Here is a 16,281-nt window from a genome sequence, read left to right on the forward strand (position 1 = left end):
TTATAGGCTTTTCCAGGATATCCTTCCATTTGTGTTTTCTGTTACCCCCTGTGCCAAGCAGTGCCAGTCTCTTCAGTTCTTTGGCATTTCTGCACCTTTACAACACCTTTCACTCACTATTTCCTGTCCACTCCATACCAGGTATTCCAACAACTGCATGAGGGAGACACAAAAACAATTTTCTTTTCAAAATGAAAGATGTTCTTTTTTCCATAAAAAAGGAAAAAAAATATGAACCCTCAAGTTTTAGGTTGTGATTAACATGACAGTATTTTCAAACGGTATTTTCAGCAGCCACAGAAAAAAAACCAGTAGCTTTTTTATTTTAATTGCATAAACCCAATATGAATAAATTTTATCAAGCCTGTAAGTATACAGAGGTGTATTCCTTTAATATTTTTGTCTACTTCTATTTACAAAAGGAAAAATGAGCTTACGGTTTTAAGACAACTTAAAAAAAACACAAACAAACGAGGCTGAAAGTGAAACAAGAGGCAGAAGAATGTGTGGGCTTTTACTTTAAAAAAGTATCTGGAAGACAAACAAAGGACACACAGGGAGAGCTAAGAGCCAGAGCAGCTGCTGATGCCCTTGAATTTCAACAGCATCTGGAAATCTAAGTCTCTTATCTGTCACTTAATGTGTAGTGAAAGAGTCCAAAACAGAGCAGTCCTTCAAGCCTCAGAGGAACTCTGGGGCACTGGAAGCTTAGTAGCCGTATTTTTCATTGAGATGAGTCTTGCCATCACCACTTTGACCTAATGGACAAAAAGGAAGAGGAAGAGTTGCATTATTCCCATTTCCTAAGAGAAATGTATATCCCTGTATGAAAGAGTCTCTAGGTAGCACCAGCCATACAAGCACAGAGGACAAAAAGTCAGGCTTCATATTGCAATGTATCTTTTGATTTACACTTACAATTCATTTCAATTTTACTAAGTGTTAAGAGTACATCAGGTATTCCTGTTTGTGTGGCTGTTTTGTTTGGGTTTTTTCCTGGAGTCCTCATAATGCCAGCTTAGAAGGAACGTTTGACTATTCATTGTCAGGCAGAGCCAAAAAACAGAGCTCCCTCTTATGGACACAGCTTGCTTAACTATCCCAGATCAGACTTTGGAGTTACTGCTACACGATTCTGCTCCTGTGGATTCATATGTCAGAGATGTGCAGACATTTCACTGAAGGATAATTCACCAGATTACAGTTTTCTTCAGTGAAATTTATTCTTATTTCTATAACAGCCTAACAAAAGTTATTTGCAACAGCCTAACAAAAATTATAGTAATAAATCTATCAAGTGAAGGCCAAGCTTTCAACTTACTCTGAAAACCTCAATGCACAAAAATGATTTTTCTATTTTAGAGGAACTGAACATTTGTTACCCTGTTTAAAAATAACTTCACCTAGCTAAAAACACCCTGGAACTAAATATAAAAAAAAATTTCAAATTTAACATGTGTTGGATGAGTGCATCAATTATTCAGTGCCTTCACCAAAGCATTATCAATACTTTTCTCCAAAAGACCTGACCCAGTGTTTGTATTCCAATGATTTTTTAAAAAAAAATGCAAAGAAGCATTTTTGGATTTCACAGACTTCTGTGAAAACTGAGAATTCTGACATTGCTGGAGCATTTATCCCTAGGGAAGATCTGAGCTAATCTTTCAACTAGGTTATCATACCACCATGTGTGAATGCAGTTAGCTCTCTCAGGTGTTACAAAACTGAAAAACAGCCTTCAGGTGTGTCTCTCCATTGCCATGAGGCTACTACAGATATGGTCTGTACCCCAATGCAAGACTTGCATGGCCACACAACAAACATGGGGCATAGCATGCCACAAAACAACAGGTTCTGGGTAAAGAATTCCTGGATTAGCTTTTTTCCAAGGACTCAAAATGACATCCTGATGATTTATTAGAAAGATTCCTAAGTTATGAGGCTAAAACCAGTAAGGAAATGGTTGATACCTGCAGGAGGAATCCATATGCAGTAGTCTGGGTCATCATCTGGGTACTGTGAGGAAAAAAAAGGTTGTTGGACCTGCAAAGAGAGGAAAGATTTTTTTAAGGTGCTGTATCCCTCCACTAGTGTGTCACAACCACTAAATCCCTCACTAATTCAGAGACAAATAATCAGAGGTGAGGGTTATTTCTACAAGAGTCAGGGATGAAAACAGTAATAGAGAAGAAAATCAAACCCTTAAATAGATCCAGCTCATTTCCATTAGAGTCACAGACTAATAAAAATGCTGTTTAGAGGAGACCTCTGGAGGTCATCCAGTCCAATTTCCCCCTCAAAACAGAACCTGTCCACTTCTGGACAGTTTAGGCCTAATGTTTGGTGATGTCATTTGACATAGGATATCTTTATGCAGGGAAAAGCTTGAGAGTAGGATATTCAATAGGTGCTTTACTGATTTCAATGCACAACACCACTGAAAACTTTGGGTTTCAGGTGATTTTCAAACTGGAGCTTATAAAAGCTCAGGTGTTATATAAAAGTAACTTAGTTTTCAAAAAGAAAAGAATGCTCATTGTTTTCAGGTCTCACTGGCATCTTGAAATGTTAAAGCAAACCACAAAAGGTCACTTGCAATGCAGTTGTTGACACAGCAGTATCTTTTTGTACTCAGATTTTTAGTTTTTGCCACATCAGCATCATTTTCTCAACAACTTCTGTTTCCAACAACTGCAGGTAAAAAAAATCATACAACTGTAGAGTGCAAGACTTAAGAGCTCAAAATAACGCCAAATTACTCAGCACTGATTAGCATTACTCTGTACCGTCATTTCAGTCTAAAGTTATGAGCTGAAACAAATTTTCATTCCCTAAATAACTTTCCTTCCCCAAAATAACATCTAAACCAGAAGACTAATGTTTTCCAAAACATTAGACTGCAGAGCTGTACAGCTTTTAAATATGGCTTGTGAACAATCACTTGAAAATTGTTTTTCCAGTTTTACATGATTCAAAGTTACTGAAATATTACAAAAAAACCCCAAAAAACCCCAACTGACTTCTGGTTGATGCTTTCCAGGCAAGATCTGAGCCCCAAGGCAGAGACATCATGTGGAAAAAGTGATTTGTGATGGGAGAAAGAATATACCTAAGCCATCTGGCATTTGGAGAATGCTCAGTGTTACAGCAAACTCTCTGCTGATGAGAGGTGCTGACTTGACTGCCTCAGCATGAAAAACTGCCTTGTCCTCCCATATTCATAACAGTGGTAAAACTTGGGCTTCACCTGTATAAATAAACTCTTGATTTCTTCAGCATCTTTAGCAAGGCCAGCAACAAAAGGCAGTTCTGAGGACAGTGTCTACCCAATCCTGAGTCCTTGGCCAGGACTAACAAAGCAGCAGTCAGCACACACAGGATGCAGGGATCTGAGCTTCAGTAAGTGCTGCAGGGCTAAAATTAGATGGTCCCCACAAATAAACTGTCCCAGTGGTCAGAACTCATGGTCCACCAAGTACAGTCACCGAGGCAGCAGAAGGGTGTGGGATGCCCTCTGAAGGAAAGAGCCTCACAATAATCATTAGGCTGACAGAGAAGATCCTTCCCAGCTTCAGGAAGGCAACAATTGACTGAGTCCCAAAATGTGCAAAACTTCCATACTTTACATTTTAATACAAAGCACTGCTATCACCAAGTTAGACTCCATCAACTTGTTACAATTTCACTAAAAAAGAGCTTAGGAATGACTTCCTCTTAAGCTGCAGGAGTCATGGTATTGTAACTGACCTTGCTTGAGCTATTGATTTTCTTAACTTTCTCAGATGTCTCTTCAGGTTCCTTATTTACTACCTTGGGTGCTGGAAAGAAAGCAGAATTGTTTTATGACACAGCATAAATGACCAATTCTATGATATAAACTTATAGGAAGTTCACATAAAAATTAGTACATTCGTAAGGAAAACCAAGATATCTCACTGCACCACAATTACTTAAGAATAATACAGCTGAACATCTTATTGTTTTTCCTAGATTTAATTTAGGTTAAATACACTGTCAGTCATGCAACTGAATGCAGTTTAGCAAGATCCCCCCTTAGTGATTCTGTGATATTAACTTTAGTTAATGGCAGATGTTTATTTTCTAAAAGACACTACCTGTAAACACTGCAGTGATTGATACAGAAAGAGAGGAGCAGGAAATGTGCAGGACCAATTTGCTTTTTAAAAAAACAAACACCAAACTTTACAGTTGATGGGTGAAAAGAATTCTTTGGTTTTCTGCCACTTAGTATTTGAAATACTGATATTTTGATGGCTCTCTATGGGTAAGATGATGAGGACAGATTCTAAAGAGTCTGAGTTACAAAATAAATAGAAAGGTCATAAAAATCTCCTCCATGTACACCCAACATTCTTCATTTTCAAGATCTGATTTTTTGTGCATACAAGCAGAGGCATCATCTAGGTCATCAGAAGATTATTACTTAATGTTATGTAGCATTTGTCACTTTATAAAATAAAGTTTTGTCTTTCTGTAGAGTTAAGAGCTAGTGCAAAAGAATAACAAAGGAAAAAGCATCATCATAGTCTCCTAAATTAATTATTCTTCTCATGCTGATTTTTTGGAACAAAAAAATGCTAAACAATTAATGACTATGAAAAGCAGGGACAGCTGTAACATAGTGGAAGTGCCCAGCTTTTACCACACCCTTACCAATTCCCAAGCAAAACACAAACTTTCTTTAGGCTCTAGATTAGGCTCAGTTTCCTTTGACCCACATAAGATACTAAGTACTTTAGTCAGTTTCTAAACCCACAAGCTATTACAAAATAGTCTGTGTACTGTTCACCTTGGGATTTCTCTTGTGAGGGTCCCATCTGAGATTCATTCCTCAGTACCTTTGGCTCAGGCAGAGAATCAACCCCTGTAAAACAAGAAAGGAAGAGCTTAGTGGCCCTGCAGTAACTCTGATGAGCAGAGTGCATCCCTGAGACCAAGCACAAAAGAGAACTCTTTGCTACATTTGTCTCAGGAAGAACTCCTTCAAAAATCTTCCCAATTATTTCATCCACCAAGTCCACTGCAATACAATAAAGAAAATTCTGTGATCTGTTAAAACACTCTTCTGCAGCAACATGTCCAGCATTAAGCCAAAAAGCCAGAACTAGCTTTCTGTTATCAAACATACTGTTCACTGAGAACACCGTTACTGAGTTTTCAAATGCATCAGGCTGATACAGGAAAGGAGAGATTGGAGATACCTCAAAGGTACTTTTCCATTACCACTTTAGAAATTGTTTTTCCTCCTTACAAATGGATCTGAAGTTTTGCACAGACATTTGTTTTCTTATTATGCCACTTTTACTGCCAAAAAACCATTGCAGTTGTTTTTATTTGGACAATCAATTTAATGGAAACAGGGCTTATCAAAGCAGGACTTCCTTACATCCAGGAGATTTGCTCTATTTCACCAAAAAGCATGAAAAACTGACTGCCAAGCAGAGATTCACCTAGAACCATGTGAAACTCAGCTGCTGCCACAAGGACTTTGGACTCATGGCAAACAAACCTATGGAAAATAAATAGGCTGGAGAACCTGTGACTTGAACATTTGATTCACATAGCTCTCAAAAGTTCAGCAGTAACAGACTCATCTTCATTACTAGAAAAAACAGAAACAATGGTTTACCATCTTGAAGGGATTCTAGATTTTTGTTATTGCAAGGGGAGCCATCAGGAGCATGAGTTTCATTCCCTGTTTCTTTCTCTTTAGTCATCTTCATTTCCAGGTCTGACACTCTGCTGTTTACTGCATCTGTTTCTTGCTGCTCTTCCATTTCTTCTTCCTCCTCCTCCTCCTCCGGTCCATCATCTTTTGTTTTTAACAAGCTTTCAGGGATGTCTGGACGCTTAACAGGCAACTTCTGTAAGACACAGACTTGGGCATCAGTGCCAAGACAGAGGCAGATGTCACAGACACTCATTACAGGAGCAAGCACACACAGCACTATCAGAGACAGCTGGTAAGGAAACACTCTCAGGATGACAAATAGTTTGGGTTGAAGGAAAAGTTATTAGTAGAGATGGAAGATGAAAAAACATGTCCAGTCCATAAACAAACAGTGCAGTCTTTTCATAAGAGGGACACTGGAAACTGCATCAATCATGAATATGATCTATGAAGATATGATCTATGATCTGCATCTATGAAGATGCAGAAAAACGAGAAAAGGACTGGCTGCTGAGGCAGGGCACTGCTTCAGCCTCATGTCCCCAGACTGCCTCTCTTGGTCCATTGCCTTTTGACCACAGCTGTGCCCCAGGAAACTGCTGTGCAAAGACATGGAATGGCAACTGCTGGCAGCAAACAACATCCAAGAGCCCCTGCTCATTGTGCATGCAGCTTCCACTGCCACAAGCTGCACCTCCATGCTGTTTCCATGCATGTTAGGAGACACAGCTGCCACCTACAGCCCCCACAGCCTGAGAAGGTGGCCCACAAACAGCCACTGACCTGCAACACCTACAAGTCCAACTTACCCCCAGGCTTCCAGTTTTCAGTTTGAATTTGCTTCCCCCTTTCATTGCACCAAAGAGAGGCAGGTTCATCTTTTTAGGCTTATTCTCTGCATTCAGACTGTAACTCCCACTCCTAATAAAAATTAGACACAAAGGGAAACAAAGTATCAAACAAATCTTATATATACAAATGCAAAAAAAAAAAAAGGTCTGCCTATGAGAAGTGAATATATAAAAATCCATTTATTTCTCTCTCACTTGCAGCACCCAAGGAGGACGCTGCAGGAGATGACTCCTCCATCCTACATATATGTTGTAGGATTCAGACACATGCCATAAAGGAAGCAAAAAATAAATGAACAAGGGAAAATCCTTCTGTATCACATAGACTCCCTTAAATTCAACTGCATACATACACACATATTTATATATAAAAACCTACTTGGAGGCCAAACCTTAATTTAAATGAGTTAGGTAATTAACCTCTAATCAAGCTGCCACTAATGAATGAACCCAGCACACACCCTGTCCAACAGCAGTGGTGCTGCTAGGCAGTAGCTGAACAGCCACTACATTTGACTTCCAAATACATTTCACAGAGTGAAAGTGGGTTTCATGTTGTACAAAGTATCTGTAAAATTCATCAGTTCCTTTTGGATGCACATGGGAAAAAAGTTAAAGAAGCTAACAGTCTGCTTCCAGTCCCTTACCCCTGTCATCCCGCCAGCCTGGGCTGGTCTCACTCCAGTGCTGTGCATTTCCCTCAGCCACAGATGCTGCAGTAGCCCAGAGGCACAGCAGCTCCTCAAGAGCTGAGCCAGGTAGTTTGGAAGGCTGCCCTGCTTTTGTAATTGGAAAGCTGCCTATTTACTGGGCTTACACAACTGCCCATGGATAAGAATAAAGGGAAAAGTAATTGTTTATGTTTTCACCAAGACTTACTGGGGCTTCAGCTCAGGCAGTTCTGTAGGCTTGACAAGCTTTATCAACCCTTTCAGTCTCTGCTGCTCTTTCTTCAGCTCAAAGGACCGCAGGTGAAGCTTCTTGCGTGCCACGCTGTCCAGTGTGCATCCTGATTTCATTTCAGTCATGAACTCATCCAGAGAATCCTGAGCTGCTGGATGGGACTGGACTAGGCAGGATAAAGGGAAGATATATAATGTTATGCAGGGGATATAACTGTAATCATCAGGTCCTGCCTTTAGAGAATAAGGTACATAGGAACAACTATCCTCTCTGTGAGTTCCTGCTGAATTGTGAAATAATGGAGAGGCCTGGAGAGATGAAAGCATTTCTCCTAGCAAAAGCCTGAAAGTAAACTTTAATTCACTTTCCTAAAAAAAGCCTCTCTTAAAACTGAATGTTTCTTTGTGAGTGCTATTCCTGGTTGTTCATCTCACTTCTATATCTGCTCTCCCTAAAAAGTGGCTTAGGGATATTTTTGTAGTCACAAACTAAACTAATCCCAGCCACATGAAAACCTACACCACTGCATAGGGAATCAGATTGTGATGTTCCTGGGATGTTTATGTCATAACATTTGTAAAGTTCAAAATGAATCAATGCTGCCTTGTACTCCTAAAAGACTGCATACAAACCAAATTTCATGCATTATACCAATCACACAGAATGTACCTTTATTTTGACTAGATTTTCTGCAAGAAAACTGCTTTCAACTTGAAAAGAGTAATGACAGTCTTTTTACTCCACCTAATTTCAAAATATTAACAATTGTTATGCATACTTGACTAATTAAAATAAAACTGAGGAGGTAAAACTAAATCTCTAATGACTAAGAAAAAGAAATATTCTTCTAATACCTGGATTTAAAATAACCAAACAAAAAGATCCAGAAATGCCTTTTTGTGGCTTGAACAGTATTTCAAAAGTTGTTATATGGTATTCAAAAATAACCTGGAGGCAAAGAAAGAAAAATGTTCTTGCCAGAATTTTAACAAGTCTTTTACAGATAGTTTTCTGCCTTTTAATATTCAACGAAAAGTGGCAAATCCAATATGTATTTTCTGCCTTATAAGTGTTTTTGTATATATGCACAAGCATAATTATTTGATCAATGAGCTATTTTCAGTTCAGCTTGAGCTAATTAAGTAGCACTTGAAATTTTAAATGCATAAAAATAAAACAGACTAAGTTATTCTAAAGAGTACATATTTGAGCAGTTTTACAAGACTTAAATAATTAGAGGAAAGTCTAATAGGACTCATGCTTACAAATGGACTCAATTGAAAAGGATATTTCTGATGTAAAACAAAACAGTTTACCATTTGAAAATACATGAAAGCCTTAACACTAACTGTTCAAAGATATACAGAATTAATAGGCTTCAAAAGATAAGAAACAGTTGTAGCATCCACCTCCATGCAAGCATAAATGATGACAAAACATGTCATAAAAGAAATTCTTATAGAAATACTTTCTTTTCATTACAACTATTTATATGAACCAAGATAAAAACCAACAATGAGAAGGTATTGTTAACAATGTCTAAACCTCCTTGCAGGCAGGAGCTGAGCAGAATGATAATTTCATTTAAACATCAAATTACAAAGATGTGGTTTAGTGAGTAGTCACATTCCTCAGAACAATTAAAGCTCCACAATTAAATCCAGAGCTCACTGCTGTACTGCACAGTGGTGCAAGTGCTTCAGTCAGAGTTTGATGCTCAGGGAGTTGGATCACCCCTTCTTACAATTTGGATTCTCTGCTCAATTCCACCAACAGGGCCTAATACCAGCCAGCTCAGCTCGCAGAGTTACAGTAAGCATTCCTTAGCTGTTGCTGCAGTTTTCTACACTATTGAATTAAAATCTGACATTACTAGGAGGTGAATCAATCATGTCTATTATACTTTATATCCTAGTGACAAAAAGCTACTGGGCTATTTACTGCACCATCAACTTATTGATATTTTTCCTGAACAGGCAACCAAAGATGAGACTGAAGAGCTCCACATATTTGATCTGCATTCAGCAGCATCAGTGAATGAGTGATACCAAGTCAGTGCACCAGTAATTAGTTCTGAAGAACCCCAGGGAACAATCTGTGAACTTCTACTGAGGCTTTTTTAGACAACTACTTAATTTCTCCAAGTGCTTGGTAAGAGGTGTAGCAATTTAGTCTGTCATTCACTCACTGGTGTCTCTACACTCTTGTCTTTAGGCTCCAAATAAGCATTTAGAGCAAACAAAAGTGCATTGAGGTTTCAGAACTGGATGTAATACAGGAGTTTTGCTGGACAGATCATGACAGTGCTACAAATGTTCCATGGTCAGCAACACTGCTCCTGGCTTTCTCAGCATCTGTGATTAACCTAAAGCATTCAAATAAGAGAAAGCCAAAGGATCTGGAAAACACCCTAACAAACCAGCTGACTGATGCAATATTTGCTACGCTTGTTTTACCCTGGCCTAGTTCTGGGAATTCCCATCCAATACTGAATGATTCTGTGCTTCAGGAAGTGCCAAGACTGCACTTTTTTCCAAGGCTCTAAACTATCTATGTAACCACCTGCAACTTACAAAAACAAGTGTATTGGGATTGCATGGCCAGGTTTTGGTAGGAAAGGGGCCTACAACATTATATGGTGTTAGCAGAAGTAACAGTAAAAATGAGCTGACTTCCTTCACCCAGTCTCTACTACACTGTAATACAACAGTCTTGTTGAGAAACAGTATCAGTAGAAACAAAGGAATCAGAAGAGATGAAAGCTTGGAATTGCACCCCTCAGACAATCTAAGCATTAGCTTATTTTGCTGGTCAATTGCTAATTACTTATCAAAAGTATAAGGCTGAAAACGATTCCTTCAAACACACAGATCAGTTTGTATGCTTGGTGGAATGGTACTACTTTTTGAGCAGGGATCTGGTATAATCAATCACCAACAAAGATGAGTTTTGGTGCAGAGCTGAATAACTAGAAAGAAACACAGTCATGTACTTAACAGAAGATAGCCCAGCTGTCACACTGCTGCAAGGCTTCTTGGAGAGAAACTTCTGACAGACTCATGGTGCAGCCTTTGTTAATGCCAACTCTGCCAGTAAGGCTTCCGTGTTAACAACCAGCCTAAACACATTTCCTTCCTGCCTTCCTTTTACTCCATGAGACTTCATCAGTCACAGAAAGCAAAATGCAGCCATTGGGACAGTTTTTAAACATAACTCACTAACAGACCCCATCACTGGTCTGGAAAGGCTCTGCCTTCAGAAACAAAGGCATAATCCCAGAGCCTGAATGGCACTCCCTGTACTGGCATGTTCACTGAATGTATGGGTTACGTGTCAACTGCTTTGTCGCCACATTTTTTGCTTCCAACCTTTCCATTGTACAGCATGTTTATAACAAGAGAAGTGAAATAAAATATACCTTTTCTGTGAGTTCTTTCCTCCTCCCTTATAAATGTTTTTTAAGGGAGTGGAAAAAACAGTGTTCCTCAAATTGGGTCCCTCTCAGCAATATGAGCAGATAAACAATAATAATATTCACCCTTTCAGAACTCCAGAAGCTTGCACACTTGCCACCTTACTCGAACTTAGATGCTGCTTGCTTTGGAAAAAGCTTCATTCATTAGCAAGTGACTATAAACAGAGTACATAAACTATTGGATGAAGACTGTAAGAATTCTCTCAAGATAACTCAGTGACCTGCAAACCTTCCTATCCCTTTGTGAAAAGTGGACACTGAAAAAAAACCCCAAATCTCTAAGCTAATTTTGTATTATTCTTTATGGAAAGCACTATGATCAAATAAACTTCATGCCTTACCTTTCCCTGAAACCTTTAGCTTCTCTGTTATCTCAGAAAGCTCATTTTCTGCTTCTTTTAGCTTTGTGACCTGTGAGAGAACAACATGCTTAGAAGACTTTACCTTGTTAAAATCTCATTTTAACAGTTACTCAAGTATCCCATCACATTACACTTTGCTACTTCTGAGCTTTGACCAGGACTTCTTGGGCTGAAAAAAATTAGAAGTCTATATTCTTCCTAAACAACTTAGTAATTTTTTGACATGGAAAATTATTTAAACCATTTCTGAAACATGACAGTACACATACTTCTTCTGCAGCAGTGTTGTACCACCACTGAGCCCTCCAACCCTTCCTATCCCTCACAACCTACTGTCTTTGTAGTATTTATTGTTTGTCATATGCCTCTCAATCCAGGATTCTTATTCTTTGAAAGAGACTGAGATATTTCTTTGGGATGTGTCCTGTGGACTTAAAAGCTTGGAATTATTTTCCAGTTATTTAGAACTAATTTAAAAGTATCCTGTCCTGGCATTTCCTTCATCCACTGCCATGATCTACTAAAATTTCTTCTTAGTCATAATATAATACAGGCATGAGAGACATGTCTTAACAATTGTTCTTACCAGGGAGTCATAAGTCTCTGGTTTTTCTTCTATTTTACCAGCTTTCTTCATTCTGTTCAGTCGTTTCTTTTCCACAGCACCAGTTCGATCGAGGAAGGTGTCATCATCACTGTCATAGAAATCCTCATCTTCCCAGTTCTTTGATTTCCTTTTTCGGGACACTGAGAAAGCCACAGGAGAAGGCAAGAAACAAAATGACTTGCATTTCACTCAGCAATAAAGCAAATTCAAGATAGCAAACTCAAATCCCTAATTTAGGGTATTTAGAATGATCACAGTTATTCACCTGCTTCTTGCCTCAGTACTCCTCGAGCATCCAGCAGCCTGCAAGCTTCCAGTGCACACTGGATCATTGCTTCCTTCTTTTTTCCTGAATGGAGAACCTCTGCCACCAGCTGCTTCCCTGATGCATCATCCACAGGCAACCTGTTCAGTTTGAAGGATCAGAGAACAGCTCAGATACAAACAGCTTTTCAAGAATGCTACTCAGATATATTACAATGGCATTGCCATTTAATTTTAATATTTTTTTTGTGTTTAATTTTTCCAGTTTTCATTTCATACAGAACCAGTCAAAACACAAGGATGATTTCCTAATCATGCAAGTCAATTTGTATTTCACTGGTCCAAACAATAATTTTCCCTCTATTCCATTAGAAATACAGGAAGTTAAAAGGTTAAATGTCAATCCCTGATCATTTTAAGTACAGGTATCTTGTATCCATACAACATGAGTAACAAATAGTTTCCATGATGAAGCAAAGGATTTTTAAACAGTAGAATCATTACTATGTTGAGACTTGCTGACTTAGTTTCCACCTCACCTTCTTCTGTCTTACAAAAGAATTACATCAGTGTCCTATAGCACGAAGCCCTCAAAAACTGCCCTATACCATACAGGAACTGAAATCAGGCACACAGTAGAATTAAGTTTGGGGTTTTTTTCATCTTTCTCATTAGGAATTGAAAGAGATTGTTTTTCTTCTCTTATATTTCTATTTCATATACTGCTCAAAACAAAGGGAGCTGAAAGAACCTAGACTCTTGCTTTCTCAGTTTTCATCCCCTAGGAAAACCAAATCCTGTCAGAAGAAAAAAAGGCGCACAGACACTGAACTGGCACTGATCCCTGAACTTAAGTCTAAATTCAGCTGGTTTCCTTGCCACAACAAGTAATTCCTTCAGCTTCTGTTTGCAAATTCAAAAACAGTCAACTTCTATGCACCAAAGGAATGGAGATGTACATACTTGATCCTGCATAGCCAGCTGTTGTGCCCACGATCATCATACTCATATTCTAACTCTTCTCCTAGAAAAGAAAAGAAAAGAAAATTGATGTAGTAACCAAGATTGAAGTAAGCAGGAATAATCTTTACAGCAGAGAAGAATGTCATGGGACATTCTTTTAAATAAAAGGGATAACAAGATCTTGTTACTTACCATGATTTTGATTTACTTATGCTGATTTGGGCTTTTTTTTTCAAAATCAAGGCTTTTTCAGACTAAAAAATCTATAAGTAGCCTGTTTAGGAACATGTAATTCGAATAAAAAAACCAATCTTGTCTCTGCCTGTATTAAAGTAAATGATGCTGAAGCAACAACAGTTTGTAATCTGAATTCACAGATACTGTTTGTCTTGAAGGTTGCTTTGTCACTTCAACAAGTAAGTGAATATTAAGTTTCACTAGCAATCACTGAAACTTTAGGCCACTTAATTGTTGTCTTTTGTCTTTTTTAGATTTTCCCATTTTCCAGTTATACACAATTACAGCCATCTCCAAAGCAAACAGTCTGGAAATGGAGAAGTTTTGATTTTTCTGCATAGCTTCAAAGCAGAGGGGAAGCCTGAATGTCACTCCAGAGGACACAAGCTGAAGAATACTCCAGAATACAAGCTGCTCACTGCAGCTTAGGAATTAGTAACTAAGACTCAGATATACAACAGCGACCCAAGTTTTAAAGAAAAAACCCAAAACAAACCACCACAAACCCCCACCAAAACCTGATGAAACAAAAAATGTTACCCACAGTGTAACAGAAAAGTTTTGCTCCCACATGACACCTTAAATCCTCCTGAAACATAAACAACAAAGTAAAACTTTGCTAAGTAAAAAAACCACATTTAATAAAAAAAAAAGAAATAATTACCTTCTCTATCAAAAAAGCCCTGCAAGGCCTTCCTAGGGTCTTTCATATAAAAGGCATCTTGAACATCCTGAAAATCAACAGCAATAGGGTTTTCTTCAACCTCATCCTCCTCAGCATCCTCACCTGGACAACATACAAAGTCAAAAAAACCCCATGAAACATGAGAAAGAGAACACCAGCCTATTTCAACTTTCATTAGTTTGAAAGAAGTAGCAGCTGTGTCATAAAATTACTTCCCTTAACTTCATTATTCCTGTACCCAATTCAAAAAAATTAGTTTTTTCACTGTTATTCCAAAACATGATTCAGTTTTGCAGATCAACATCAGTTTCGGTACTTTCAAAGGTTTACGAGTTTATACATTTTCACTCAAAAAAACCCAACTCACTTTGTTGCAAAAAGTTCATTAATTATAGTTTACCTAGCTCTAATATGTGGGCTTCCTGTTTAAATGTAAAGATAGCTATACTGCATTTAAGTCTCAAGCAGTTAAATTTCACCCCTTGGGCAAAAGTGTGGATATCATCACAGGAGAAAACCAAAGAGCATTAATTAAACTCTAAGTTTCACGGACTTTTATCGGTATAGATAAATTACCTCCTCCTGTTTAAAAGAAGCTCACTGGATATTAGTTTGTCACTTACCCTTCTTTTTAACAGAGAAAGGATTAATTTGTACTCAAAAACCTTGACTGGATTGTGACTCTTGGCAGCCCGTTGGAATATTAACCCTAATATTCAGTGAAAACAAGCTTACAGACCTTCTAATACATATCAGCCAATGGATACATCATCACTTACCCATGCCCCACGAGCAGCTCAGGTCACTATTCTGACTCCTTTCATTTCTCTCCTCTTTCTCATCCTCCTCATCAGAGTCCTCTCCCAACATTGTCTTTTCTAATTTTGCTTGCTGCTGCTTGCGTAGTGCTTTCAGTTCAGTCACAGTTAGTTCTGACTCAGACTCCTGGTCCTCTTTGGGTCCCTAAGTCAAAACAGAAAATCAGCAGAAGTGTTTTTAACTAAACCCAAACACGTATTTCCAGCACACATGCAGGTTACATATAATAACAGAAGCACATCATTACACTGCTCTTCAAAAAGTGGAATTATTTGGCCATTAGTTATGGTTTGCATTCCAAAATATATTTGTTTTAATGGCATTTTCAAAGGAAAGACAGGGAGAAATAAGCATTATTGTGTACCTGCAGTGAGATCCAGCTCACATGTAACTGTAATTAAAAGGCTAAAGGCAAAAATTCACATCAGAGCTACAGGGGTGAATCTGAGGAATGACAGCTTCTGAAGTGTGTGTACAACTTGTGATGTGCTGTCCAAGTGCCTATTAATACAACACTCCCCCTTTTCCCAAAGAAATATTAGTTCTTTATTCACTGAGGCATCATACTGTCAGAAAGACCTTCCTAATACATCACACTGTTGGAGAGAAATTCCTTTTGCACTAACAGCACATCAGCAGAGACCCGCAGCCCCACAGCCCACTGCAGAGCCGGCAGCAGACACCCCCAGCTTGTCTCGCAGTCACACAACCACGGCAGCGCTGGGCTGCTTCCATTCCGCCCCACACCTCAGGCCGTCACCCTACGGAGCCGGAGAAACTCCCGAGCCTGACCCGGGCCAGCCTTTAGCACCCGCACACGCTCCGGATCCGCCCGAGCCTGACCCCCGACCCACCTGCAGGAGGAAGAGGCGGGAGCTGCCGCCGAAGCGCAGCCCGTGGCCCACCCGCACCCGGCAGTAGGTGCGGGGCGGCAGCCGCGCCTTGTTGAGGAAGGTGCCGTGGGTGCTGCCCAGGTCGTACACGTAGAACCCGGCGGCATCGGCGCCGCTGGGCTCCTCGGGGGAGCAGCCGCGGTACTGCAGCACGGCGTGGTGCCGCGACACCGACGGGTGCTCCAGGGACACGGCGCAGCCGGGCAGCCGCCCCACCAAGAACCAGCTGCTGTCCTCCAGCCGCACCGAGCCCAGCAGCACGCCGCCCTTCAGCACCTCCAGCGCGTACCCGGAGCCGGCGGGCGGCCGGCTGCCCCACGGCGGCTCCTCGTAGCGCGGCGCGGGCGGCGCGGCGGCGGCCGGGCGGGGGGCTGCCGGCGGGCTCGGCCCCGGCTCTCCGGGCCCGGGGGCGGCGGGCAGCGGGCGGCTCGGGCGCTTGAAGGCGGCGGGCTCGGCGGGCTCGGCCTCCATTGCCTCTGCCGCCTCCGCCATCTTCCCGTGTCCGTCCCCAAACGGAGTCCTCCGGGAAC

General features: G+C 40.1%; 1 protein-coding gene across 1 annotated transcript; it reads right to left on the reverse strand.

The window, feature by feature from the left end:
• Positions 1 to 371: 371 nt before the first annotated feature.
• On the reverse strand, positions 372 to 16,243 carry SLC4A1AP (solute carrier family 4 member 1 adaptor protein). Its single transcript, XM_058802124.1, has 14 exons — positions 15,713 to 16,243; positions 14,819 to 15,002; positions 14,019 to 14,141; positions 13,118 to 13,178; positions 12,156 to 12,295; positions 11,870 to 12,030; positions 11,263 to 11,332; positions 7,423 to 7,612; positions 6,502 to 6,613; positions 5,651 to 5,885; positions 4,811 to 4,885; positions 3,748 to 3,818; positions 1,971 to 2,043; positions 372 to 758 (listed from the first exon to the last, which is right to left on the reverse strand). The coding sequence occupies exons 1-14, from the start codon at positions 16,241 to 16,243 to the stop codon at positions 709 to 711; spliced, it is 2,076 nt and encodes a 691-aa protein (XP_058658107.1). The 3' UTR covers positions 372 to 708.
• Between the last annotated feature and the right edge of the window lie 38 nt (positions 16,244 to 16,281).

Source organism: Ammospiza caudacuta, chromosome 3 (assembly GCF_027887145.1).
Source record: "Ammospiza caudacuta isolate bAmmCau1 chromosome 3, bAmmCau1.pri, whole genome shotgun sequence".
In the NCBI taxonomy this organism is placed as follows: Eukaryota; Metazoa; Chordata; class Aves; order Passeriformes; family Passerellidae; genus Ammospiza; species Ammospiza caudacuta.